Source organism: Nothobranchius furzeri, chromosome 5 (assembly GCF_043380555.1).
Source record: "Nothobranchius furzeri strain GRZ-AD chromosome 5, NfurGRZ-RIMD1, whole genome shotgun sequence".
Lineage (NCBI taxonomy): Eukaryota > Metazoa > Chordata > Actinopteri > Cyprinodontiformes > Nothobranchiidae > Nothobranchius > Nothobranchius furzeri.
In genome coordinates, this window is record NC_091745.1 from 67009022 (window position 1) to 67036669 (window position 27648).

Sequence of the window (27648 nt, forward strand, 5' to 3'; positions counted from 1 at the left end):
CGCTTAAAAAGCTCACATTTTAAACTAATGGTTTATTACCATTAAGCAAGGACAGAAAGGAGACAATTTCGGCTCTTGCTGGCCAAGCGACACAGATGAGTCTGCGGCCTCTCCGGCGATTGTAACGCGTCTTTGTTCGGTTTTGTGGGGCATCTCTCCTTCACCTCCACAATGGAGAAGGAGCACCGGTCGGACGACGAGGGAGATTATGAGGAAGAGGAGGTGGACCCCAGAATACAAGTAAATAACTCCTAATTTAGCTGTTTTTTTAAAGGTATAGAAAAATGTCTGTTCCTTTTTCTCCGCTAGAGCTAACAACAAAGTCCTAGTTTAATTCTTCGTCTTAATCTATGAAATGATCAGATTTAGCTTCTTGTCACTGAAACTGTTAATGTTTTAGTGCTGTTTTAAAAACAAAACAGTTCCCTAATGTTGGATTCTACCAACATATACTGATGCAACTGTCTCACAGTTAGTTTTAAACTCCGTGTGATTTAAATAAAGGGTCTAGTTTGTTTTAAATCGCAGGATAACAGTTCATATAAGTAAAAAGCATAATCTCAAGGATTAGCAGCTTATTTTGTTTTTAAGTATTTAAAAGAAAAGTTAAGTGTTGAATCAAACACTTATCATATTACTGCAAATATTGCCTCCGTTATTGCCTCCATGATGGTAATTAACATTTTTTTAAATCTGTAAAACAAATTACATTATTTGTGTTGAAAGATTAAACACCTCTTTCCAAAAAAATATTTCTTTTAAAATCTCACAGTTTAAATAAGCACACTTTAAATTGAAATTTATTCCACAGGTTGCAGGTTATGTCTAGTTTAATTCCAGGTTCATCTTCTAAATGTTCTTCTGTTTCTGTTGAAGGGAGAACTGGAGAAGCTGAACCAATCCACTGATGACATCAACAGATGTGAAATAGAACTTGAGGTCGGTGTACTGGTGCAGAGTCTTTCAGATTCATTGGGTCTTCAGATTATTTGTTTGTGAGAGCAGGCTGGTAGTTTCTGACCTGCAGAGCATGCAGTTGCAGGCATCTTCGACTGTTATCAGGCTGGATTTAGCTTGACTGGCAGTTTGGGTGATAATCTGTCTGTTTTTATTATAAATGTGTGTTCCTAAATTTTCAGCTATATGCAGTTACAGAAATAATTTTTAATGAATTACAACAGAAACTTTGATCTTGTAAAGTTCACATTTTTTGTGAGTGTCAGCAGGTTGCAGCACACTAAAGACATTTTTGTGACACATAAAAATTGTGTTACAGACCTCTTGAGTATACAGATCAGTAGAAATATCAAATAAGTCAAATTTGTCACCCTAAAATTGCGCAATATTATTCAGAAGTTTGCTTCTCATAGAAAACTACATGAAGTATCAGGGGGAAAAGAAGATATTGTACCTTTTGCATGAACATGTTTTAATAAAATTAGCCATAAAGCTCTATTTAACATGGCTACCTCGTGGTTTTCCTTGGAGAATATTCACAATTCATATTTGGAAACATGAATGAAGTATTTGCTGCACAGTTTGAGCTGTTTGGCATGAATGTAACCGGAATGACCACCAGTAATAATTCATGTTGACAGTGAAGCATGGAGGTGAAAATGGGGGGGAAATTAGAGTGCAAAAGGTGTTGCACGGATGACATTTCCAGATTAATTAATAATGACATTTAGGGGATATTTCACATCTGCATCTTTGCTGCGTGCTGATCAAGCTGTCAGTTTATCTTAAATTGCTCTAAAACAAGTCATGAACCTCAGGGACCGGACTGGACTTGGGACAAGGCCGTTAAACAGGTCTGAGCTAATGATCTTTGAGTCCCATTAAAACCCAGTGAAAGCTGATGACTGACTTGCTTTTTAGGTCAACAATGTTGAGAGTAAAAAACAGATTAAAGGTCAAAATCAGATCATATGACCTCAGGCAGCTGAGAAATCAAGTGAAATAAGACTTTAGTTATTAATTTTACTTTGGAGGATGGTTCAAAAGGCTCTAATGGCATTCACTCGTTTTATTGTGATCTTTAATTCATGCTGCATTGAAACAGTTGAGTTTTATTGCTTCATTAATGTTTGTTAATTGCAGTAAATTGCAGTAAACCTTTCTCAGTGGCCTAGTGGTAGAGTGTCCGCCCTGAGACTGGGAGATCAGGGGTTCGATTCCTGGTCAGGTCATACCAAAGACTTTGAATAAATGGGACCCAATGCCTCCCTGCTTGACACTCAGCATTAAGGGGTTGGATTGGGGGGTTAAACCACCAAATAGTTCGCGAGCGCGGCTGTGTCTGCAGCTCACCGCTCCCCCAGGGGATGGGTCAAATGCGGAGAACAAATTTCGCACACACACCTGTGTGTGTGACAACTAATGGGACTTTAACTTTAAATTAACCCATTCACTGCCAGCCGTTTCCTGATCGCTAACGGCCTTCGCTGCCAGCATTTCTCACCGTTTTTACTGTTTTTTAAGTCACAGAACGTTGCGCGCTAGGATGATGTCGACGCCAAAACAACCAAAACAAAGAGGAGACTCACCTCTTACATCAGGAAGAAGCAGCGTGTTTCGAGCGTTATCCGTTCTTTCATAAGCCGTTGTCGAATTGTGATCGGCAAACGCTTTTCCGGTTCGCGCCTCACCTTTTTGACAGGAACGGCCCAAAACGATCTCCTAACACATGGATGTTCTGCTTCCTGATCACATGACGTGTGACATATGCGGATGAAGATCGGCTTCAGGGCTGAGATGTTTGTTCTCTCAGCGCGAGGGCTCATTCCGATGCTCAAACAGTAAAAAAATTCAAATGACGACTTTAGTCGTCAATGGCAGTGAATGAGTGAAGGTCAGTTTGTGGCTTCACTGACGCCCTCATGCAGATCTAAGCCGGAGATATACTTCTCCTTCTGCATGGGTATGGAGAGACGCAATGCCATGAAGGACTCTGTGGCTGGCCACACAGGGTGATGGAAACATACCAAATTTTTCACTGTATGTTGAAAGTAATTCTGCAAGCCTGTGATTGGTCAAGGCGCCACTTCGTTGAAGTGTGGGGAAAAATATGGGACAAGTTTGTCAAGTATTGCTCTGGTTCAGCAAATCCTTAGCCTCTAATTGGTACCAGGGACAAAAATCGTGATGGGAACATCTCTATCCAGGAAATTTAGGAACATTTACTTGTCTTTGACAGAATTATCTGCGTTTACTCCGCTCTTTAAAAATTCAGAAACGCTAGCAGAAGTAGTTCTCTTGATCTGGATTCCCACAAGTCACACAACCCGTGGGGGGAACTTACTACAACAAAAGGAAATCAGAAGTTCACGTAAAACCAACTTCTGTAATGACTCTGTGCTTCCTGTGCATCACTTCCTCTTTTCCCATTTGTATTATTTGGAGTACCAACACCTTATTGGTTAGAAAAATACCTTAAAGTGTACAGCACATTGATGATGTCGTTGTGTTGCATTCTACTGCTGTATTTGTCCGTAATCTGTAAACAAACCAGGTTATTTGAATGTGCTAATAAACAGGTTATGTTGCAAACATGACTGTGAATTAATTGGGCAAATCTAAAGTCTTAACTGTTTAAACCAGTTGTGTCCAGTTGAATGCTAGTGCTAATTGGAGCCATAAACATTTAGTAGTTTTTGAAGTAATATTTTAGCTGTAATAATGAATAATGTTTGAACCATGGTAGATCATCATGGTCATTTTTAACGGCCTCCTCTTTTAATTATCTTGTAATCTAATCTTGTTGATGAGTCAGCACTGTGTAGCTTGTTTAGGCATGACTGATTTGTGTTTCTGCTCTAAACATTAGATATTAGATTCATGTCTGATGTCTGGTGCCCTGAAACGTGGCTGTCAGCTCTGAGAGGGGAAACCACTCGCTTTGAACACAGCAACAGCACGTGTGAAAACCGCATCACTCATCAAGTTTTTTAGGGAGTTTTTAGGATGGAGAAAACATCAAGATGCAGCGTGAACACGAGTGTTTATTGGAATGACAAATATTTTGGTCTTTTAAGCATTTTACAAACACGAGAAGGGGATTTTTTAATGCAGTCAGTGCAGATGTTCTCAGATAAACAAAACCATATCAAGGTTAATATCTCAGATTTAAGTGTTTTGAAGCTGAATTGTGTCACAGTTTAAGTCTCTAGGCCCCAAGTGGGAGGATGGGGACGCTGCACTGCAGTCTCCATCAATCTGAGTTAAATCATAAAGCAGGTGGGTCACAGAGGAGAGAAACACACTAGAATTTAACTAAAAAAAATCAAGTTTTTGATCCAAGTCTTTCCTTTCAGTGGCTTTCATAGGATAAACATGGCTCTGTATCCCAATTAGTAATGAAACAATAACTAAAGACGGCAGTGCTGACTGGTTACTTCAATTTAAGGGTGTATTATTCCACATCTGACTCACTGTAGAGGTTACAACTGGTCATAATGGGTCACAGTTCTCTGATTTTTAGTCTAAATCAGCACTTTACCATCTGATAGTTGTTGTTTTACTTGAAATCCAGCATGTCAGAGAACAAAACCTGATGTACTGGAAACATTATCATTTAGTCTTTTATGTTCCTGAAGTAGCATGAAACACTAGGAGATAAAACCAGGTCAGACATGTTATCAGTAAACTGCAGAAATTCCTCATTTGTGCAGAAAACCCAGCATAGAAGATCCTTTTGTGAAGTTTATGACTTTTTTCCCCCTGTAGATTTTTTCCCCCCAGCTAGTTCTATGTCCTCAGTTGTCTTCAACTGGGTTGAGTTCTTCATGCCATTTGGAAAAAATAATGACATTTAAAAATGAGTTCAAAATTTCCCCAGATAAATGGCAATACAAAAAGTTCTTTAACCCTCCCACTGTCCTAATGGGTGTGACCCCGCGAGGAAAGTTGACCATTGAGCAGGATTGATGGTTTATCCCTTGGGTCCATGTGGCAGGGGTAAGGAGTGAGCACCACCTGTAATTGACTGCAAAGGATTTGCAACCAAGTATTGAAATGTATAAGTTTGATTTATGGTTCTTATTCTGTCCCATTACTTTTGGTCCCTTAACAAGTGGGAGGCACAAATGCAAACTGTTGTAATTCCTACACCGTTCACCTGATTTGGATGTAAATACCCTCAAATAAAAGCTGACCGTCTGCAGTTAAAGCACATCTTGTTCGTTTCATTTGATATCCATTGTGGTGCGGTGGTGTATAGAGCCAAAAATGTTAGCATTGTGTCGATGTCCCAATACATGTTTATGGACCTGACTGTATATCTGATCCCCAAATGAACAAATTTTCTTATTTTTATTCTGTTCTTCAGGATGGGAGGCAGAAGTTTCGCTCCGTTCTGGTGGAAGCCACGGTGAAGCTGGATGAGCTGGTGAAGAAGATCGGGAAACCTGTGGAAGAATCGAAACCCTACTGGGAGGCTCGCAGATTGGCCAGACAGGTTAGTCGACTTTAAAAACAAACCCTGTTATTGTTTAGCAGAGTCAAACACCTCTCTGTGCTACAGCGGTGTGAAAGTTAAACGATCACACTCCATGAGTTCCTCTTTCTGGGTTATTTTATTTTTCTCTCTTCTGCTTTTTAAACCCAACAAAAAAGAAAAATCTAGTAATTATTTTTAACACAGCTAAATCCACACACACTCACATGGGATTTATATTAAATCTACAGATTTAATATATTAATATATATATCCTGTTTACTTTCTGGGGTAATTTCCCATCGTTAACACTTCCTTTGTTTGTTTTCAAGGCAAGTCTCAGCAATGTTACGTTTTTGTGACTCACAGTTTACTAAAGTTCAATCATCCATTCAGTTGTTTTACAAAGGGGACGTGCTGCCTGGACATTAAGATTCTCAAGCTAAAAAAATCCACAACAGTGGAATATTTTCTTTCACCATTTGCATCTAAACTGAATTATTTACATTTTAGAGCATTTTGTCCTTTTCTAATTGAAATTAAATGAAAGGAGAATTTTATTTCTTAAGAAATTTCACTTATTTTTTGTGTTAGTGTTGCTGGCTGGCATAGACAAAAATGTATTCATTACTAATTATTTCAGACCACAGTTTCCTTTCCCTTTTCCGTGTGTGTGCGTGTAAATAAAAAGGGAGAAGACACCTGTGCTTCTCGATAAGAGCTCCTGCAGCTGCGAGAGCTCAGTCAGAAAGCACAGGGATTGCTCTGAGGCTCTGAAAGCATTATTGTGTTGTTTCTTTGCTCTTTTTGTTGGGACATAATTCATGTTGGCCCTTTTCTCAGCAGTGTTCACGTTTTCACAGAGAACTAAATAAAATTACACAGAATATGAAAGCAGGCTGTGATTGTGCAGCTGGACACATTTTAATGCAAAGATTAGATGCAACAGACTTTATATTTAATTTAACAGGAATGTGGGGTTTGTATCCAAAAGGTGTGGAAGTCACCTTTAAGTGCATGACTTCTTCTTCCATGAAACTCAACCATTATTTAGGAACTACTTCCCAAAGAGACTTTTTTTTTTGACTAAACAGACAAATTGGCTAACTATTCTGGTAGAAATGATAGAATATTTTTGGAATAAGCACATGCATTTGTGTCGACAACAGGCTGTGAAGCATGTGATGGTTGTTCCTTCTACCTGTCAGGTCACCTGCTGTCCCAGTTTTATTCTGGTCTTCTCTCCACACTTACTTTCACTACTTTGGTGTTTTATGTAGAGCAAGGAATTCTTAGAATGTAGATGAAAAAGATGCACGATGAGTGGATAAATAAAAGTCTAACAAATTAATTTAATCAACTCAAGAGGGGAAATAAACGTAACTACAATAAAGTCTTCTATTCCTCTCATACGCTGCGAAAAAAGTGATAAAACTTGAAAGTGTTCTGGGGAAACCAGCTTTAGTGACATTTGGGGTGACCTAGTTTAGCCCAGATCCTGAACGTGTCCTACAGATTACACTTCAGCTGTTTTATTTAAATCCTCACAGGTGAAAACCAATGACTATTTTAGCCATGTGGCTGATAACTGAATTTTCCTTAAGTCTTATCAGGAAAAGCATTTATTCATTCATCAGAAATGGCTATCTCTTACCTCCAAAAGCAAAAGAAAGCTAATAAAGCAGCTTTTAAATTAATGTTGTAATGGACTCTGAGAAATCGTTTGTTGTGTGAAAAACTGGTTTAAGAATAAGAATACCTTTAGTCATCCCTCAGTGGGGAAATAGCATTATTGCAATGGCTCAGGTACAACTGGATAGCAGCAGTAGCACACAAGATGTCACACAATCATTTAATTGTAAATTAAGATAATTATTGCACATATTTAATAACGAGAGTAGTAGTAGTATTGCACATGTCTTGAAAGAAGATGCTATTTTTAGTGTAATGTCACAGATGTATGGGTTGACCATTATAGAGTCTGACAGTGGCAGGGGGGAAACGCCTTCGGTGTCCCGCCTTCACAGTGACGGTGGATCAGACTGTCGCTGAAGCTGCTCACCAGAACAGACAGGGCATCCTAGAGGGGTGTGACTCATGGTCCAGCATGGATCTGAGTTTAGCCAGCACCCTCTTGTCCCTCACCTCTGAGTCCAGAGGTTTAACACATCATAAGCTTAGACACACATGCTTAAATTAGCATGTCCCAACTTACTTCAACGTCAGCAATAAATAGATGTTGGTGGTGATGATAATGCTAACAGCTGAACAATGCTAGCATGAGCTACTGCTTTATCAATTATAAAGGCACTGGGGGAAACCCTGGTTGTGTCTATCCATTTATCAGGGCACCTGGGTCATTTTGGGCACCAAAAACATTTCATATGTTGCATATAAACTCAAAGAACAGTTTCCAATTGTGAAAACAAATGTTTTTTTCAAGATCTCTTAAATAAAATTACTCTGGACTGATTAGATGTAAATTTAAAGTATTCATGTTTTGAACCCTGAACCTTTTCCACTTTTTCTGTAGGAGTGACAAAGATGAAATCAGGATGAAAAACATCAGACCAGGCAGATGTGGTTTGGTGGATAGATGGTGAATATATACAGGTGCTGGCCAGTAAATTAGAATATCATCAAAAGGTTGAAAATATTTCAGTAATTCCATTCAAAACGTGAAACTTGTACATTATATTCATGCAATGCACACAGACCAATGTATTTCCAATGTTCATTACATTTAAATTTGATATTCATAAGTGACAACTAATGAAAACTCCAAATTTGGTATCTCAAAAAATTAGAATATTCTGAAAAGGCTGAATATAGAAGACACCTGCTGCCACTCTAATCAGCTGATTTACTCAAAACACCTGCAAAGGCCTTTAAAAGGTCCCTCAGTCTTGTTTTGAAGGCACCACAATCATGGGGAAGACGTCTGACTTAACAGCTGTCCAAAAGACAATCATTGACACCTTGCACAAGGAGGGCAAGACACAAAAGGTGATTGCTAAAGAAGCTGGCTGTTCGCAGAGCTCTGTGTCCAAGCACATTAACAGACAGGCGAAGGGACGGAAAAAATGTGGTAGAAAAAAGTGTACAAGCTCTAGGGATAACCGCACCCTGCAGAGAATTGTGACGACAAACCCATTCAAAAATGTGGGGGAGATCCACAAAGAGTGGACTGCAGCTGGAGTCAGCGCTTCAAGAACCACCACGAGGAGACTCATGAAAGACATGGGATTCAGGTGTCGCATTCCGTGTGTCAAGCCACTCTTGAACATGAAACAGCGCAAGAAGCGTCTCGCCTGGGCCAAGGACAAAAAGGACTGGACTGATGCTGAGTGGTCCAAAGTTATGTTTTCTGATGAAAGCAAGTTCTGCATTTCCTTTGGAAATCAAGGACCCAGAGTCTGGAGGAAGAGCGGAGAAGCACAGAATCCACGTTGCATGAGGTCCAGTGTAAAGTTTCCACCGTCAGTGATGGTGTGGGGTGCCATGTCATCTGCCGGTGTTGGCCCACTCTGTTTCCTGAGGTCCAGGGTCAATGCAGCCGTCTACCAGGAAGTTTTAGAGCACTTCATGCTTCCTGCTGCTGACCAACTTTATGGGGATGCAGACTTCACCTTTCAACAGGACTTGGCACCTGCACACAGTGCCAAAACCACCAGCACCTGGTTCAAGGACCATGGTATCCCTGTCCTTGATTGGCCAGCAAACTCGCCTGACCTTAACCCCATAGAAAATCTATGGGGTATTGTGAAGCGGAGGATGCAATACGCTAGACCCAACAATGCAGAGGAGCTGAAGACGACTATCAGAGCAACCTGGGCTCTCATAACACCTGAGCAGTGCCACAGACTGATCGAGTCCATGCCACGCCACATTACTGCAGTTATTGAGGCAAAAGGAGCCCCGACTAAGTATTGAGTGCTATACATGCACATTCTTTTCATGTTCATTCTTTTCAGTTGGCCAACATTAGAGAAACAAACATTTTTTCATTGGCCTTTAGAATATTCTAATTTTCTGAGATACCAGATTTGATGTTTTCATTGGTTGTCACCTATAAATATCAAAATTAAACGTAATAAACATCGGAAATACATTGGTCTGTGTGCATTGCATGAATATAATGTACAAGTTTCACGTTTTGAATGGAATTACTGAAATATTTTCAACCTTTTGATGATATTCTAATTTACTGGCCAGCACCTGTATATATATATATATATATATATATATATATATATATATATATATATATATATATATATATATATATATATATATATATATACACACATACAGTACTGGCCAAACATTTGGAAAAACCTTCTCATTCAATGTGTTTTCTTTATTTTCATGACCATTTACATTGGAAGATTCTCACTGAAGGCATCAAAACTATGAGTGAATGCGTGGAGTTTTGCATTTAACCAAAAAAGGTGAAATAACTGAAAACATGTTTTATATTCTATTGTCTTCAAAATAGCCACCCTTTGCTCTCATTACTGCTTTGCACATTCTTGGCATTCTCTTGATACGCTTCAAGAGGTAGTCACTTGAAATGGTTTTCCAACAGTCTTGAAAGAGTTCAGAGGTGTTTAGCACTTGTTGGCCACTTTGTAAATGGTCATGGTCATGAAAATAAAGAAAACACATTGAATGAGAAAGTGTGTCCAAACGTTTGGCCTGCACTGTATATAGAAGGATTCTTGGACTGGAACTGCCAGGAAGGTGACCTAGAGCCTGCCCAAGGAGATTTGTGGATGCTGTGAAAGAGGACATGAGGCTAATGTTGGGAGAGTAACAATGTAGAGGTTAGATGGAGCCAGATGATTTGCTGGGGTGACCTGGCCTGAACCTTTACTATTTGTGGAGCTGCAGGGTGTTCGAGCTACTGAATGTGTTTCTTTTTTGTTTTTGTAGGATTTGAGCATAATGGGTTTTAGTTGGGTTTGATATGAATCTTACCAGAACCATGGTACCACACAGAGTTCACTCCCTTCTAGTCCACTCCTAAAGTGGCCCCACAGCCTTTCATTTCCTAGCTTTTTCTCATCTTCTTAACTAACGGCATACTGATGCAAGTCCATATTTAATCCTCGCCTTTCTTTTAAGATTTTCACAAGTTGCACAATAAATGCATGTTTTAAGTGCAGCATGGTAAATATTAAGGGTAGCATTCCGACATTTTAATAATTAACTCACCGTTTTAGGGGATTTAGACTCATTAAAAGCATCATCTGGTGGATTCTTGTGTTCTCTAAATGCCCCCCAGCTGATGTAAATGTTAAGCATTATGCCTTCATAAAATGATAATTAGAAGTTGTCTTCAGCCAGTTTTGTTCTAATTTTGAATCTCGCTGCACAGGAACGTGCTCATTGTCTTCCCCTCTTTTCTATGGTTGCAGACTGAAGTGGAGCTTTTATCTCTTTACAGATCTCTAATCTGCACTCATCCACATGAAGCTGAGGTTTCAGCAACGGAGCCAAATTCAGATTTAGATTGGTTTATATGAGTCTCTTATTTAGCTATTTTTAGAAGGGATTTAAAAACATTGGGATCTTCTCAAATGAAAGTGAACTGTGAATTAAAAATGTCTCCAAATCTCAACTCTTCCATCTATATTGTAGTAAGTTCATCCACAAATGCACCTAAAACAACAAACCTGTCATGGATCGTCTGCTTTCAGACATGAAAGAATCTGTTTGTGTCTTTGTGAGTGTTTGTAATCTTCCATCGAGGGTGTCGAATGCCTTTAATGAAGCCATCTTCAGTTGAACACGCATAAATCAATCATGACGCAGTTTTGCTAAACTAATTCTCATTCCCTTGCTGCAATTTGCTTTGATGATTATTCAGCTTTAAATAAAATCCAGAGACACAGACTCGCTGTTTCTCTGCCCTCCGCCGGTCACACTCTTCTCATTTCACAGGGCAACTGAGTTTCTCAGATTATGAGCTGACCACAGTAGTAGTTCGATGCGCTTGATTTTCCTTGCACAGCTGTTACTGATTAAATGAACTTATCTGACCTATTATTTTGTTCTTAGTTTATCTGTTTTGAACTTTCCTGTTTGTCCTCTAAACTAATTGGCAAATGTCTTTTGTCCTTTACTGCTTTGCATCTTTCCTTTTCACCCCTAGATTCTTTTAGCTTACTATTATGGTCTGCAGTTCTGACACACCTGCGTAATAAATCTTCCTTTCACTGTTCTTTTGTCAGGTTGTTTTTCTGACTCACCCTCCCTCCTTTTGTTTTTCTATCCCTGCTAAGTTTTTTCTTCAGATTCACACGGTTGATCTGAGGCTTTCTCTTCTAAATAATCACAGATGAAGCTTGGGGCACCATAGAGTAGCAGCAGCGACAGGTGGAGACCAGCTGTCTTTTGACCATAATTCTACATAAAAAGAACACAGAGTATTTTATATCAGGGCTGGTCAATACATCGCATCATCATCATCATCATCGCGTTATTGGTATGTGCATGTCGCAAAGAACAGACCCCCCCCCCCCCCCCCCCCCCCGGCAATGAATGATTCGCTCAAATATTTGCTACACTTGATGCATTTTGTCAGTGAAACAGAAGCCCGTCACCCATTTGGCAGCATTTCAACAGGGAAACTAATTTCAACACAGCACCGGTTCACTTTAAGAGGAGCTTTTTAATGATTAATCCATCTGTCCACTTTTTGAATCAATCATTGACTGGCAGGATTTTGAAAGTTTGACATAAGAAAAACAATTTCTACTTTAAATGTTAGCTTTTGTTTATAAAAAAACATTTTAAATGGCCTGTCTTTGTATAGCGCCTTCTTAGGGTTCCACGACCCCCCAAGGCGCTTCACAACACAATCAGTCATTCAACCATTCACACACACACATTCACATGCTGGTGGGGATGAGCTACGATGTAGCTACAGCTGCCCTGGGGCAGCTGAGGCGAGGCTGCCGAGCACTGGCACCACCAGTCCCTCTGACCACCACCAGCAGGCAAGGTGGGTTAAGTGTCTTGCCCAAGGACACAACAGCAGAATTCTCTTGTCGGAACCGGGAATGAACCTGCAACCTTCCGATTACTGGACAACCCGCTCTACCTCCTGAGCTACCGCTGTCGCCAGGAGGCATCCTTCCCCGAAGAAGGAAGAGATAATGTCCTCTCGACATCGAGAGGAGCCAGTTGAGGTGGCTTGGGGCAGGATGCCTCCTGGACGCCTCCCTGGTGAGGTTTTCTGGGCAAGTCCAACTACGAGACCTAAAGGAAGACCCAGGACACGCTGGAGGGACTATGTCTCTTGGCTGACCAGGGAACACCTTGGGATTCTCTCAGCGGAGCTGGTCCAAGTGGCTGGGGAGTCTAGGCCTCCCTGCTTAGGCTGCTGCCCCTGCGAACCGACCCTGGATGAGCGGACAAAAATGAATGGATGGATGAAGGGAAAATGTTCTAAGCTTTCTAAAATTTCTCAAGTGAGAATTCAAACAGTTGTTTCAATTAGAGAGAAATGGAATTAATGACCAGTTACTCCGTAAAGAATAACTGTTTGTATAAAATCTTCTCAAATTTAGGGACATCTGACACTTTTCCCAAAATTTTGATTTGCTGCATTAAGCTAGTTGGACTCTTGATGGTCTCAGCACAAACAGTTTCTCTCTGCTTTTGATCCCAATGGTGAAGGTCAGGGTTGTCCAAACATGGAGGACAAAACATGAATAATAATCATAGAAATGGGTCATAATAGCAGGTAAATGGGTTTTAGAGTGACTGCTCCTATATGGAGTGCTGATGCTGCTGTATGCCCATTTAATCTTTCAGTAGAAGGTTTTCTTTATAAAATATGTATTTGCATCACTTTTCCTCTCATCTGTGCAGGAGTCACTTTAGGATCAATCAAGGCAGCATGCAAATTTCAAAGTTTCATCATTTTCTGTCTAAAAAGCATGTTAACTTTTAATTTTCTGTGTTTAATTCAAGTGGAGAAGATAAAAAAAAAAGATAAAATTGTACATTGGATGGATGAGCTGTGATGCTGTGGTATAAAATAAAGATCGTTTATTGACATAAATGTTTAATTTGACCAGTTTCTGCTTGCTACTGAAAGTGATGCAGTGGAGATGTCAACATAGAGCATAAAGATGGTGCAAGTCGGAATAATTATCTGGAGAATCGGGAGGAAAATAAAGAGTATAGGTTGAGAAAGTAAATTTGGTTTTGGCTCCAAGTCAGCAAAAAAGCAATATGTAGGACCTGAGCCCCACTCAGAGCCTGTGGGTTAATACGGGTCAAGTTAGAGCTTGATGTGCCAAGGATAGAAGTGACTTGGGTTTAGCTACATAACATGTTTTTGTAACGCTTCTTTTTACAGTCCCCTAATTACTAAGTACTTACATGGTAATTACATAGTATATGAAATTACACTATTGTGTAATTAATGTGTATAATTGTAATAACGTGTAATTATTGTGTAAAGCAGTATATACTGGGAATAATTAATAAAATTAAAAACTAGATTTGAACCTGAGTTATATGGTAATAATTGTTTAAGAACTCAGAAGCAATATTACACTTTAACTTACTATGTAATTGCCATGTAAGTGCTTAGTAATTAGGGGACTGTAAATGGAAGCATTACCCATGTTTTATATACTAAATCGGTTTTCACAGAGATGGGTGGGTTGGTGTACCGATGGATCAGTGGATGAGTGGGCAGGTGGTTCGGTTGGTTAGTTAGAAGGAAAGATGGACAAGGTCAAACTCATCTGTTGTGTCATGGACTCGTGTGTGTGTGTGTGTGTGTGTGTGTGTGTGTGTGTGTGTGTGTGTGTGTGTGTTTGTTTGTTTGTTTGTTTGTTTCCACCCCAAAGCTGTGAAACTTTGAAAGATGGAAATTGTTCCCAAACCTCAGACTGTGTCTGTTGTTGGGATTTCTTTCTTCTTTTGTTTGATAGTTTTATGTGGTTATTATGTAATTGTGACCCTCATGTTTTTAAATTGTTCCAATTGTCTCAGCTTACATGGATTAACAAGAGATTGGCTATGTCATCTCTGTATAATCATGTAATTTTACATTTCTAAACAGGTTTATTCACACTGGAGTTTGTGGAACTAGCTGTTAACAAGCTGACCTTTAATATCTGATGCTTCCATTTGCATATTTTGTTAAAGATGGAACGCCAAATGTGAGAGCATCATGTGGACTCGTTGTTTGAACCTGAATGCAAGCACTTAAAGATCCGTTGGCGTGTTTGCAACAACAAGGCTGCCATTAAAGCCCGATTAATGATGTATGGATTCACTTTTGTCAGAGCAAAGCTGTTGGAAGTCTGCTGCAGGATGGAGTTATTGATCGTTGCCTTGTTTCATTTTTGTCTACTAGCTTAAAAACACGAGTCATTGCCAATCACACAGCTGGGGTTGAACTTATTTTAGTGAAATTAGAATCCAAACCCCCTCTTAGATCTAGGTCAGAGATGGTTGCTTTGGTTGTTTTTCTGCTAGAAGAAACAAAAGCATCAAAACTGGTGATAATTGAGGTTAGATGAGGCTGAGAAACACTCGCAAGGTCCTCAGCTGATGTGTGTGATAGACATGTTTTCCCAAGTCAGGCTTCAGCAGCAATAAATTCCCACATTCGACTAAGGTCAGAGAAAATCAAATTTCTTGGAAGATGAGCCAAATTAGGTCGCTTTAATGCCATCTCCTCCTCCTGCTGCTCATCTCGTCCTATTTATTTAATCACAACTGATTTGTTGACCCTTTTGGCAGATTGGTTTGGCTTCATTCCTCTTATTGCTGCTTGTTATGAAGACAACAAAGGGGCCTGAATGAATTCAACACTAACATTTGAGGTAGATCCCTGAGCTGGTTGGTTTTATTTTATCTACAACTATGAAGGTCCAAGGGGCATCTAATATCATTTTCCTTTGACAGCTCAGACTTATGATGTCACTCGTACTTTGTGTCTGCAGGAGTTTGACCGGCTGGTTCGTTGCTTATATCCCAAACAGGAGAAGGGAAGAGAAAGTAGGAGATGACAGTGATGCTGAGATGTTGGGAGGAGATGGAAGAAGGGACTGGGTGTGAGGTGGAAGGATGAGAAAAAGGATGGGCAATGGTAGATATTTAAAAAGCAGGAAGGATTGAAATGGATATTGGAAGTGACAGAGATGGATGGAAGGAGATGTTGGACTAATAAGAGAAGAGAGAGAGTGAGATGGTTGGATGGGTTGGAGGGAGATGTGATGGAGGAGGAGAGCGTAGAAGAGATAAGGTGAACAAAACAATGATAAACTAAAAAGTAACTGAAAGTATCACAGTTGGATTGAAGACAAATGTAAGAAACAAGTAAAAGATGCTAAAAAGAATGTTTATTACCATAACAAAGGTAATATGACATCTAACAGAATATGGTCCAGAAATAGGTGACTAATGGAACCACATTAATCAAAAAATGGTGATAAAGTCCGAACCAAACCAAAGTAGCTCAAGTGCTAAGCTGCACCATCATCAGTTAGCAGATGTAACGAGGCTAAACACAGGAAAAATAAAACCGTTTAGGTAACTTACAGCTTCTGTTCTGTTCATGCTGGGTGGAATAAAACCCCAGCTCCTGCAACAATAACACAGCTGTTTGGATCTTGCTGTGCTGGCAGGATGATGCCTGTAGATAATGAAATTACTGAGAGCATGTGGTGATGTCAGAGATTCTGCAAAGTTTATGGATAACAAGAAATCTGTGAAAATAAACTGTTGGCTATGGAAATATTCCTGTTTTCATGTGACTGCCTCAGAATTATGTAAATGGAACAAAAGGGAATGTGGTCAACACACACAGCTATTAAATCTGTGTAAGAACTAGATTTAATGAGATTTCCATCAGACTTGATGCACAAAATAACTGTTATTCACTCTTTAGTGAAGTTATATTTATTTATTAGTCAAACTGGTAGAAATGGCATTAGATTTAATATTGACTGTCTAATATTTTGTTTAAATTTTTGCTAAAGGGGAACTAGGCACTTTTGGCTTGCTTTTAGTACCCCCTAGTGTCCGTTTGTAGAACCAAAAGCAAAATCTTCTGTCTACAAATGCGCTAAACAAAAGTGACGTCATCGAACCAGACGCGGAGAAAAACAGAGGGTAATGGCTGTAAGTTCAGCAAACTTCAAATCCTGCCCACGGGAGGAAAGAACCACCATAAATCTGGCCATGTGGTAAGTAGCAGCTAAGCTAGGAGAGAGGAGATTATTTGGTGACATCACAAATGCGATGTGCCGATTTCTGGTTTGTAGTCATGCCAATTACAAACTATACAAACTGATAAATCTCAAATTATGTGACAGGCGTGGTCTAAACACCCATCATTAGTTTTTATTTAAATTGCAGTACATCATATGTGCGATCCAGGGTCTAAGGCAAAGCGGATTAGAAAATAGCGTTTTAGACCCGTTGACTTGCATTCATTTTTTCGTTCTTCCGGGGACCCGTGAGCCGACCAGAAGAGATGGAGAAAATATATTTGAATTTCTAAAGGAAATGTAAAATATAAGCAAATGATAAACGGTGACCCTCAAAAGCTCTTGATGTTAATGAAATGGGGCAAAATAAAATATAAGAACTTTATTGAAAGACACCAAGCAATATTTTCAGTCAAAGAATGTATTTAGATAACAACTAAGGAAATATACAGACGAACTCGACATTAATACAAACAGATGTGGCTTCACATATAAGAACTGTTCTATTTCTTGTCAGTCCGATGTTGGTTTTATGCAGTTTCACATTCTTTACAAAACAAAGATAATATGGTGTTTTATTAACAAATTACAATTATAAAGAAAACATTTAGGTGTTAACAAACAAGAATTTATTAACAAAACTGCTGATGTCTTTCCAAAACTTATGTGTGAAAGCCGAGTAGATTTGCAGTAATGTGACGTCATCAGCGGGCGCTGGACCCCGAGCCGATCTGGCACCCGAGCAGATCCTGTACCGACACCGGCTTTTAGAGCGACAAACACATCACTAACGTGTTAGCTAGCAAGATGGTTGGGTGAGGTGAAGGTTAGGATAGGGGTGAGGGGAAGGTTAAATAACAAGAGGATAAGGTTAGGGTGAGGTACAATGAGCTTGTTTGGTGCCCTGGCTGCGGACATCCCATCGCGTCAGTTTTACGCTGTATTGGGATCTGCAGTCAGAAAAGGCAAAAACCCCTTTTCGCACATAAGTGACCAAAAAGGGCACTTTTGGCGTCAGGGGTCTGACGCGGAGGGTGGCTGACCAAGCGTTTGTTTTTGACGCGCTGGGAGTGAGAATGTGTTGCCTCTTCGTCTTCGTCTTCGTCTTCCTCCGCTTATCCGGGTCCGGGTCGCGGGGGCAGCATCCCAATTAGGGAGCTCCAGGCCGTCCTCTCCCCGGCCTTGTCCACCAGCTCCTCCGGCAGGACCCCAAGGCGTTCCCGGACCAGATTGGAGATGTAACCTCTCCAACGTGTCCTGGGTCGACCCGGGGGCCTTCTGCCGGCAGGACATGTCCGAAACACCTCCCCGGGGAGGCGTCCAGGAGGCATCCTGACCAGATGCCCAAACCACCTCAACTGGCTCCTTTCGATCCGGAGGAGCAGCGGTTCTACTCCGAGTCCCTCCCGAATGTCCGAGCTCCTCACCCTATCTCTAAGGCTGAGCCCGGCCACCCTACGGAGGAAACTCATTTCGGCCGCTTGTATCCGCGATCTCGTTCTTTCGGTCATTACCCAAAGCTCATGACCATAGGTGAGGATTGGGACGTAGATCGACCGGTAAATCGAGAGCCTGGCTTTCTGGCTCAGCTCCCTCTTCCCCACGACAGATCGGCTCAGCGTCCGCATCACTGCAGACGCCGAACCAATCCGCCTGTCGATCTCCCGATCCCTCCTACCCTCACTCGTGAACAAGACCCCGAGATACGTAAACTCCTCCACTTGAGGTAGGACCTCTCCCCCGACCCGGAGGTGGCAAGCCACCCTTTTCCGGTCGAGAACCATGGTCTCAGATTTGGAGGTGCTGATCCTCATCCCAGCCGCTTCACATTCGGCCGCGAACCTACCCAGCAAGAGCTGAAGGTCAGAGCTGGATGAAGCTAGGAGGACCACATCATCCGCAAAAAGCAGAGACGAGATTCTCCTGTCACCAAACTCGACACACTCCACACCACGGCTGCGTCTAGAAATTCTGTCCATAAAAGTGATGAACAGAACCGGTGACAAAGGGCAGCCCTGGCGGAGTCCAACCCTCACTGGGAACAGGTCCGACTTACTACCGGCTATGCGGACCAAACTCACGCTCCTCTGGTAAAGGGACTGAATGGCCCTTAACAGAAAGCCACCCACCCCATACTCCTGGAGCGTCCCCCACAGGGTGCCCCTGGGGACACGGTCATAAGCCTTCTCCAAATCCACAAAGCACATGTGGATTGGTTGGGCAAACTCCCATGCCCCCTCCATCACCCTTGCAAGGGTATAGAGCTGGTCCACAGTTCCACGGCCAGGACGAAAACCACATTGCTCCTCCTCTATCTGAGATTCAACTATCGATCGGACCCTCCTCTCCAGTACCTTGGCGTAGACCTTTCCAGGGAGGCTGAGGAGTGTGATCCCCCTATAGTTGGAACACACCCTCAGGTCACCCTTCTTAAAGATGGGGACCACCACCCCGGTCTGCCACTCCCTAGGAACTGCCCCCGATGACCACGCAATGTTGTAGAGACGTGTCAACCATGACAGCCCTACAACATCCATAGCCTTGAGATACCCAGGACGAACCTCATCCGCCCCCGGGGCTCCGCCGCTGTGTAGTTGTTTGACTACCTCAGCAACTTCTGCCCCCGAGATCGGACAGTCCATCCCCAGGCCTCCCAGCTCTGGTTCCTCCTCGGAATGCGCATTGGTGGGATTGAGGAGCTCCTCAAAGTATTCCTTCCACCGTCCGACTATAGCCTCAGTTGACGTCAGCAGCTCCCCATCCCCACTGTAAACAGTGTGAGCGAGTTGCTGCCTTCCTCTCCTGAGGCGCCGGACAGTTTGCCAGAACCTCTTTGGAGCCGATCGATAGTCTTTCTCCATGGCCTCACCAAACTCCTCCCACGCCCGAGATTTTGCCTCGGCAACTGCCATTGCTGCACCCCGCTTGGCTATCCGGTACCTGTCTGCTGCCTCCGGAGACCCACAGACCAGCCACGCCCTGTAGGCCTCCTTCTTCAGCCTGACGGCTCCCCGAACCTCTGGTGTCCACCAGCGGGTACGGGGGTTGCCACCACGACTGGCACCGGCCACCTTACGACCACAGCTAGCAACAGCCGCCTCGACAATCGCAGAGTGGAACAAGGCCCACTCGGACTCAATGTCCCCCACTGCTCTCGGAACGTGGTCAAAGCTCTGCCGGAGGTGGGAGTTGAAGACCGTCTTGACAGGTTCTTCTGCCAGGCGTTCCCAGCAGACCCTCACTATTCGTTTGGGTCTGCCAGGTCAACGCGGCATGTTCCCTTGCCATCTGATCCAACTCACCACCAGGTGGTGATCAGTTGACAGCTCCGCCCCTCTCTTCACTCGGGTGTCCAAAACATACGGCCGCAGGTCAGATGATATGACTACAAAATCTATCATCGACCTGTGACCTAGGCTGCCCTGGTACCAAGTGTACCGGTGGGCATCCTTATGTTCGAACATGGTGTTCGTTATGGCCAAACTGCGGCTTGCACAGAAGTCCAATAACAAAACACCGCTCGAGTTCAGATTAGGTGGGCCGTTCCTCCCAATCACACCCCTCCAGGTCAAGCTGTCATTGCCCACGTGAGCATTGAAGTCCCCCAGCAGGACAATGGAGTCCCCTGATGGAGCACTATCTAGCACTCGTCCCAGGGACTCCAAAAAGGGTGGGTACTCTGAACTGATATTTGGCCCATAAGCACAAACAACAGTCAGGACCCGTTCCCCGACCCGAAGGCGCAAGGAAGCTACCCTCTTGTCCCCCGGGGTAAACCCCAACACACAGGCAGAGTCTCGGGGCTAACAAAAAGCCAACCCCAGCCCTCCGCCTCTCACCCGGAGCAACTCCAGCAAAGTAGAGTGTCCAACCCCTCTCCAGGTCTCGGGTTCCAGAGCCAATGCAATGTGTCGAGGTGAGTCCGACTATATCTAGCCGGTACCGCTCAACCTCTGCCACAAGCTCCGGCTCCTTCCCCGCCAGCGAGGTGACGTTCCATGTGTTGCGATTTTTGAAATCCTTTAGCCTACTTCATTTTTGTTATGACTGGTTTTAATAAAATTTGGGATGCACTGATATAAAAATTTGGACTAATATCAATACATCATATTAATACAGCAGTTATGGCTGATAACTTTATCTACCAATATTATATACGTAGAATTATATAAATATTATATATACTTGATTCTTGACTCTGTGAGCGACCACACCACCTAAATTACGTGCGGCACAGTACTATAGCTCCAGCATTACAGGAAGTGTGGTTGTTTGCTGTCTTGCTGTTATAGTTCTGAATGAATCGCTAAAGGAAGTAAAACGCCACGATTGACTCATTATTCACTTCATACTTATGTTTTACTTTAATATTGAGTTGTTGGTAATTGAAACTGTAGCTTGAGATTTTTTAAAGCTAATTTTTTGCTTTCAATTTACCATTAGCATAGTTAGCCAAACGTTAGCTTCTAGCCTACTTCTCATGAGTAACATAAAAACATGCTGTGGCTTCTTAGGTGTGCAAGAAATTACTTCTGGGTCGCTCCTGTTACTGGCTTTTAAAAAACTCTGGAGCGTTTGACTACAGCGTTAGCTCGGCGCAGACTTGGCAACCTCACAGGCTCACAGATTGTAAACAAAGACTAATTCCCTCTTTTGTTTTTCTTGAAAGAAGTAAAACTGACAACCCCCCATCTGGCTGAGAAGGAAATCTGTTTCATTGTAACCTCTGAGTCGAGTCGTTTCCTTATGAGATTTAGAAAAAAATGGAAATCTTTTCAGAGTGAGCTCTTCAGATTTAATTTTTTTCACCCAGGGAGATAAATGCTAAAATTCCCCTGCAGCATTTTCATTATCTTCTGCATACGAGGCAGACTCTTCTCTGTTGGTACACACTGTCCCTGTTTTTGTCTTATCCCCTCTTATCCTGAGTTAAGGTTGTTTTTATCATCACAGAGTTGGTGGTTATCTCAGTCACCTCCTTCTGCATCATCTAGATGTTTGAAATCACATCTTAATCATTACTGAATACTTCTGTATGTGACCATTAGGATTTAAAGTCTTGGATTCATTATATCAAAGAACATTGTTTTTATGCAAATATGTTTTCCTCAAATGTGTGTTTAGGTCTTAACCCAGACTCAAGCCTGAAAATGGCCCCAACTGGTTTCCAGTAAGAATAAATTAAATAGCTAATTTTCTAAACCAAGAAATACAAAAGTTGCTTCTTCCCATCAGGCTCAGCTGGAGGCCCAGAAGGCCTCTCAGGACTTCCACAGAGCCACTGAGGTTCTGCGTGCTGCAAAGGAGACAATCTCCCTGGCCGAGCAGAGGCTGCTGGAGGAGGACAACCGTCAGTTTGACTCCGCCTGGCAGGAGATGCTGAACCACGCCACTCAGCGGGTGAGGAGAGGATAAACACTTTGAAACATCTTTGCTTTTGGGACTCAAACCTGCATTTATTGAGTTCTTTGTGTCTCACATCTTTACATTTATGAGCCTAAGGATAGCCTAAGATCATGTCTAATAGTGACTTCTGATTGGCTGTTACAGGTGATGGAGGCAGAGCACACCAAGACGAGAAGCGAGCTCTTACACAAGGAGACGGCTGTGAAATACTCAGTAGCTACTGGTTGCATGAAGCAGCTGGAGAAGAAACTGAAACGAACCATCAGCAAGTCCAGGTAAGAGCTTCAGTCTGCTGCAACTACAGCTGGAACTCCCCCAGAAAGTTTCCCCTCTAAGCCAATATCTAATAAAACAGGTGTGGTAAATGTTCATGATTAAACACCACATAACAGCTGTTATTCTCAAATGTCCCATCCAGACGCTGAATTCCAATCCTTAAATTATTTCACTAAGACCTGCCGGATGTTATGAATATTACAGAATAAAATTACTTTCTCTAAAGCCGGGCGTACACTGTGTGACTTTTTCATTTTTTTGAGCCGATTTTCCACTCGTGCGAGAATCCACGGGATCGGGGCGAGTTTTGCGCCGAGCGTCGTGTAGTGTACAGGGGGTTACGAGAGGCGATTAACACCACGTGACCAGCTACCGATCAGCAATCGTGAGCTCGCACAAACTTCTGGCGTGTTTGAAATTTTGCTCGTCCCTCGTGAGGGTATCGCACTGTTGAAGCAGCGCTGCGAGCAGCTGTGACCCAAAATGTAACAGAACCGCTCACGGCGCATGCGCAATCATGCACCAACACCGCTCGCCCGCTATTTCCCTAATAACACAGGTTGTTTGTTTTTATTTCTACACGTTTTTTTTACTCACAAAGATTGTCAAGAAAGCGTGTTCATGTTGATTTAAACTGATCACAAAACACATTTACTTTATTTCGTTTTCCTCATCCAACCCCCTTAAATCCCTGTGTGTCCTGCAGCACTCCTGAAGGACAACAGGCAAAACACGACAAAAAAGTCGGACGTGTTGTGTAAAAACTGCTATTTAGCATATTTTTAGGGCCGACGTGTTGCTACCAGACGTACAGTGTGAGCAGTCAGGTCACATCCGAGAACTGGGTCGTGCAGTGTGAGTGCATGACTCGTGAGATCTGCCCTGCGAGGAAATTGTACAGTTTGAGCTGAAGCTGAGTGCTACGAGTGAAAAAGTCGCACAGTGTCCACCCAGCTTAAGACTAGTCAGTCCAAATATATCATCAGTGATTTATGCCTTTAAACCTAAATCAAGACATGACAGAAATGTATTTAATTTTTAATACCTGGTTGAAATCATCTATGTAAATTTGGTTGTATTTCTCCGCTAGTTTCCAGCTTGGGTTTGTCCTCGTGTCCTTTTCTGAAGCAGCATGTAGACACAGTGGGGGACCAAGCCACTCAGCCTCCCAAACAGATGGTCTTTGCATGACTGACTACTCGTGTCATTTTAGTCCAATGTTCTGCAGTAAATAAACAAAACTTTTTATCCGTTTTATCACCTAGTCAATACATCAGCTCTTTATTTATAGAAGATCCCCATTAGCTGACGGATACTCGACTAGTCTTCCTGGAATCCAAATAATACATTTAAAATACTTACATTACACACATTACAAAAACTTTGTCAAATATTAAAACAAAAATCAAACAGCAAAGATAGCACGATTATATTATGACACAACCCATCAATTAACATCAGGATATTGTTACCATTATGCTGACAGGTACGATCTTAGTTTTTTTTTAAAATTGTACTTATCCTTATTTTTACTAACCTCAAGCGGAAGATTATTCCACAACAAAATTGATCTAAACAGAACAGTTCTCTTCATATAATTAGTCTTCGGTTGTGGCAAATTAATCTGTCGGTTCTTTGTCCCTCTAGTAAATTTGGAATGCACATTTGAACAAAAAAATTATGTGGTTATAAACTTTTGGTGTTCTTGTATCAATCCTTTTAAAAAACAACATTAGCAGATAGTATTTGCTCTGGTTTTCTGTTCAGATGTCGGACAGGATGTAAAACCCACGAGATCCCGGTCCTCTCAGATGACATGTGGACGTCTCGGTCTGTTTGGCGTCTCGTTTCTCTTTTCAGATGAAACGTGGTTTGTTTTAGTCTCTAAAGCCATCAGATAAAACCATATTAACCTGTTAAAAGGGAAGTGGAGCCACAGGTGTCTACAGAATCACATGATGAAAACCTTTTATGATCGATGCTTAAACAGCCGATACTGGATACAGGAGAACGTTTTCAGCTGCAGCCTTGCTGCTCATCGCCTCAGCAGGATGTTAATCCACCCTGCATCGGCCACTCATCCAGTATCATGCCTTTATTTCCTCCTCTGCCAGGTTGCTATGGCAACAATGTAGATACTGCTCCTTTCCCATCTAGGCTTGCCTTTAATGTAAACCTCCTCTTCCTCCACAGACCCTACTTTGAGATGAAGGCAAAGTTCTACCTGCAGCTGGAGGTACGTGGTGATTTAACGGTAAACAGCAATGCCAGGTGTAAACAAAGCCACTGGTGTAAAGAACTTAATCACAAGCAGTGGTGACAGTTTTCGGTTGGGGCTGATTTTCTTTGACATTTCCACAAATTACATCTTTTGGTTTCATGCACACACAGAACCATGTGACCTACAGCTGCTAGTTTCAGTCAGAAGCAACTGTTAAATTTCTGCTTAGTGAAAATGTTTTCTCATCCACATTTTCCAACCTTTTTCCTCCAGAACCTGAAGAAGAACGTCGACGATCGCCAAGCCAAGCTGACCGAGGCCAAATGCAAGTACAAGACAGCCCTGAGGAACCTGGAGATGATTTCTGACGAGATCCACGAGCGGCGCCGAAGCTCCATAATGGGCCCACGGGGACCCGGCGTTGGCGCCGAGGGCGACGCCATTTCTGGGGATGAGATCTCCAGCTTTAGGATGGAGTCAGATGAAATATCCAGTAAGTTCAGTGCGGTGTTCCTCCCTGGGTAAAAATCAAAGTCCAATCCAGTTAAGCCACCGCTTGTTTAGTTTTTGTTTCAGATGTGGAATTCTGAGAGCTGCCTGATAAGACGAGCAGTCTATTTCTGTTCAAGTCCCAGCTTGTACTCCAGGAATGGAGACGGGATTCTACAGAGATGTTTATCCCCAAAGTGTCTGGGAAATCACACCTAGTCTGAAGGCGGGAGACAAACTTCTTGAGTTTAATTACGGAGAACTGTAGCCACGTCTGGGTTTGCTAAACACATTTCCTCGGCTACGGCCTCCAGAAAAGCATCAACTAAACAAGCTCATTAAAATCACAACAATAGAAAAGTTTCATAACTCAAGTCGGTTATTCTCTTTATCCTACAGATTCGAGGTAGAGTTTAACTTATACTGATAACAATCCAGTTTCAGACCAGATGTTTCGGGGACCTGCCTCTTGTAGCCTATTTTGCCTAAGTAATAACTAGGAGGTTGTTACCATGGTGACAGCAGCCCTCGCAGACACTGGATTTTAAAAGGGTGATGAAACTGTTTCTGATTCTCTACCTCCATTAATCCTTTCCTTCCATCCCCCAATGCAGTGGCCTCAGAGTGTTTTGACGATGAGCCGTGCAGCGGAGGCAGCCTCTTGTCTGAGGAGGACTCAGAGACTCGCTCCACCTGCAGCCTCGGCTCGACTCCCAGCAGCCCCCAGGAGCTGCTGTCACCGTGTCCCTTTGTCAGCTCTTCCTCCTCCGGCATGTCATCATCCTCCTCTCCATCACCCACACCCTCCTCTTCCTCCTCCACGTCCTCCCCAGCTCTTCTGTCCAGGCCCTGCAGTCTAGACCTCCCCAGCACCGTGTCTCTGTCGGACTTTGGCCTCATCTCGCCGGTTCTCGGGCCTCGCAGCGAATGCAGCGGGGCGTCCTCGCCTGAATGTGACCTAGAAAGAGGTGGGTGATGGGTAAAAAGCAATACTGATGTCTAATACCCAGCATCCTCAGGAAGCCAGAGGAGAAATGATATTAAACAGATCACCAGCAGACAGACAAGGGAATGAGAAAATCACAGTAAAGTGAGATGGATGAATCTATTTTGGGTAAGAAGCTCGATCTCCTGTTTCCTGTGTGGCACACACCTGAAGCAGAATATTTGTCACGGTGACAGCAAGCCGTGTGCCACACGTGAAGCTAGGAGCTCGTCTGTAAATCTGGTTTCAGAGAACGAGGGGATCTCGATCCATTTTGAGACTTTTCATTTAAAGCAGAGGTGGGGAGAGCTGGTGCCCACCCTGTTTTTGTTGTTTCCCTGCTCCTACACTCCTGATTCAATGGTTGAATCACCTGTTCTGCAGCAGCCTGTTAATCACCTGCTGATTGAAATCAGGTGTTAAAGCACGGTCCTAGCATCATAAAACATGCAGGAAAGTGAACATAATAGATGCTGTCAAACAGCCATAACGTTATTTTACCGTTTCTGCCATAATTCCTAATCGAATACACCTACTTAACAGCTCTGGAGCCTCCAGGCTTCTGACGGGACTCCTCAGGATGTGGTGCCTACTAGATGATTTAACCCTCCTGCATTCCTAATTGGTCAAATGAACCCTAGGAGTTTTTTCGAGTGGACCCCACGGGACAAATCATCCCCTCTCCTGCAGGGGTCACTCAAAAGGACAGCAGGAAGGTTATCAAAGAGAAGCTACTGGCAGATCCAGTGGGAAGGACTGGTCTTACCCCTCAGCGACATCCACTCAGGCTATGTAACGCAGTATAACAATTTTAGCATGCTAGCTAATGTAGCTAACCTGGCACTGCAAAATGAAAATGCTGCAGAAACACATCTGTCCCACCTTTAATCAGTAACGGATGATTTACTGAACTGCTGCTTCTCTGCAGGCGACCGGGCTGAAGGTGCTGAGGAGGATCTGGACAACACTCCAGCTGGAAACAACAACTCAACTTCTACCATCAAGAAGACTTTTAGTCTGGAGTCACGCTTCAGCTTTCTCAACCTGCGGCGCCCACGAGTCAAGGACAGCTGTTCCCAGAAAGCAGAGACGGGGCAACCTGTTGTTCTCGTGAAAGGAGTCTGAGGAGCAGAAGAACTTGCCACTACTCCATTCCACCTCTAAACTCCATGTTCAATCTATGAATGTGATATATGGTGTAAATTAAGCTTTCTGTACCTTTAGCACACACCTGGACTCTTATGGTGATTAGATAGAGCACTGATTGTTTAGTTTTCATTCCTCTTCTGAAAACGTTGACATCACAAAGCGGAAGTCACCAGCTGCCTACATACGTGACCTGGATCAACCTGCTATAGATTTAAAGACAGGCTAACAACACTTGGCATGTTGTAGGAGAGGGAGGGGGGAGATGTTTTAAAGGTCAACTTTTAAAGCAAAAGTTACTGCAGATAAAATCTACTTTTTAGCTTTCTGCTCTTTACTCCTGTGTTTAATTGGTTGTATTTTCTGATTTTATGTATGTGAAAAGGATGTTAAAAAATTAAAGTGTAATAAAGAATATAGCTTTGTCTATTCTTTCACTCGTGAT

General features: G+C 42.5%; 1 protein-coding gene across 1 annotated transcript; it reads left to right on the forward strand.

Annotated features, from left to right (window-relative positions):
- Positions 1 to 24: 24 nt before the first annotated feature.
- On the forward strand, positions 25 to 27377 carry sh3bp5b (SH3-domain binding protein 5b (BTK-associated)). Its single transcript, XM_015949933.3, has 9 exons — positions 25 to 240; positions 877 to 939; positions 5327 to 5455; positions 21916 to 22080; positions 22231 to 22361; positions 24556 to 24598; positions 24857 to 25076; positions 25687 to 26040; positions 26986 to 27377. The coding sequence occupies exons 1-9, from the start codon at positions 172 to 174 to the stop codon at positions 27180 to 27182; spliced, it is 1371 nt and encodes a 456-aa protein (XP_015805419.3). The 5' UTR covers positions 25 to 171; the 3' UTR covers positions 27183 to 27377.
- Positions 27378 to 27648: the final 271 nt, after the last annotated feature.

Bases quoted from the DNA above. Each gene is read 5' to 3' on its own strand.
- sh3bp5b (XM_015949933.3), top strand. From the start codon at position 172: ATGGAGAAGGAGCACCGGTCGGACGACGAGGGAGATTATGAGGAAGAG. The intron at 5,456-21,915 runs GTTAGTCGACTT...TCTTCCCATCAG, and splicing joins CTCGCAGATTGGCCAGACAG to GCTCAGCTGGAGGCCCAGAA. The intron at 25,077-25,686 runs GTAAGTTCAGTG...CCCCCAATGCAG, and splicing joins GGAGTCAGATGAAATATCCA to TGGCCTCAGAGTGTTTTGAC.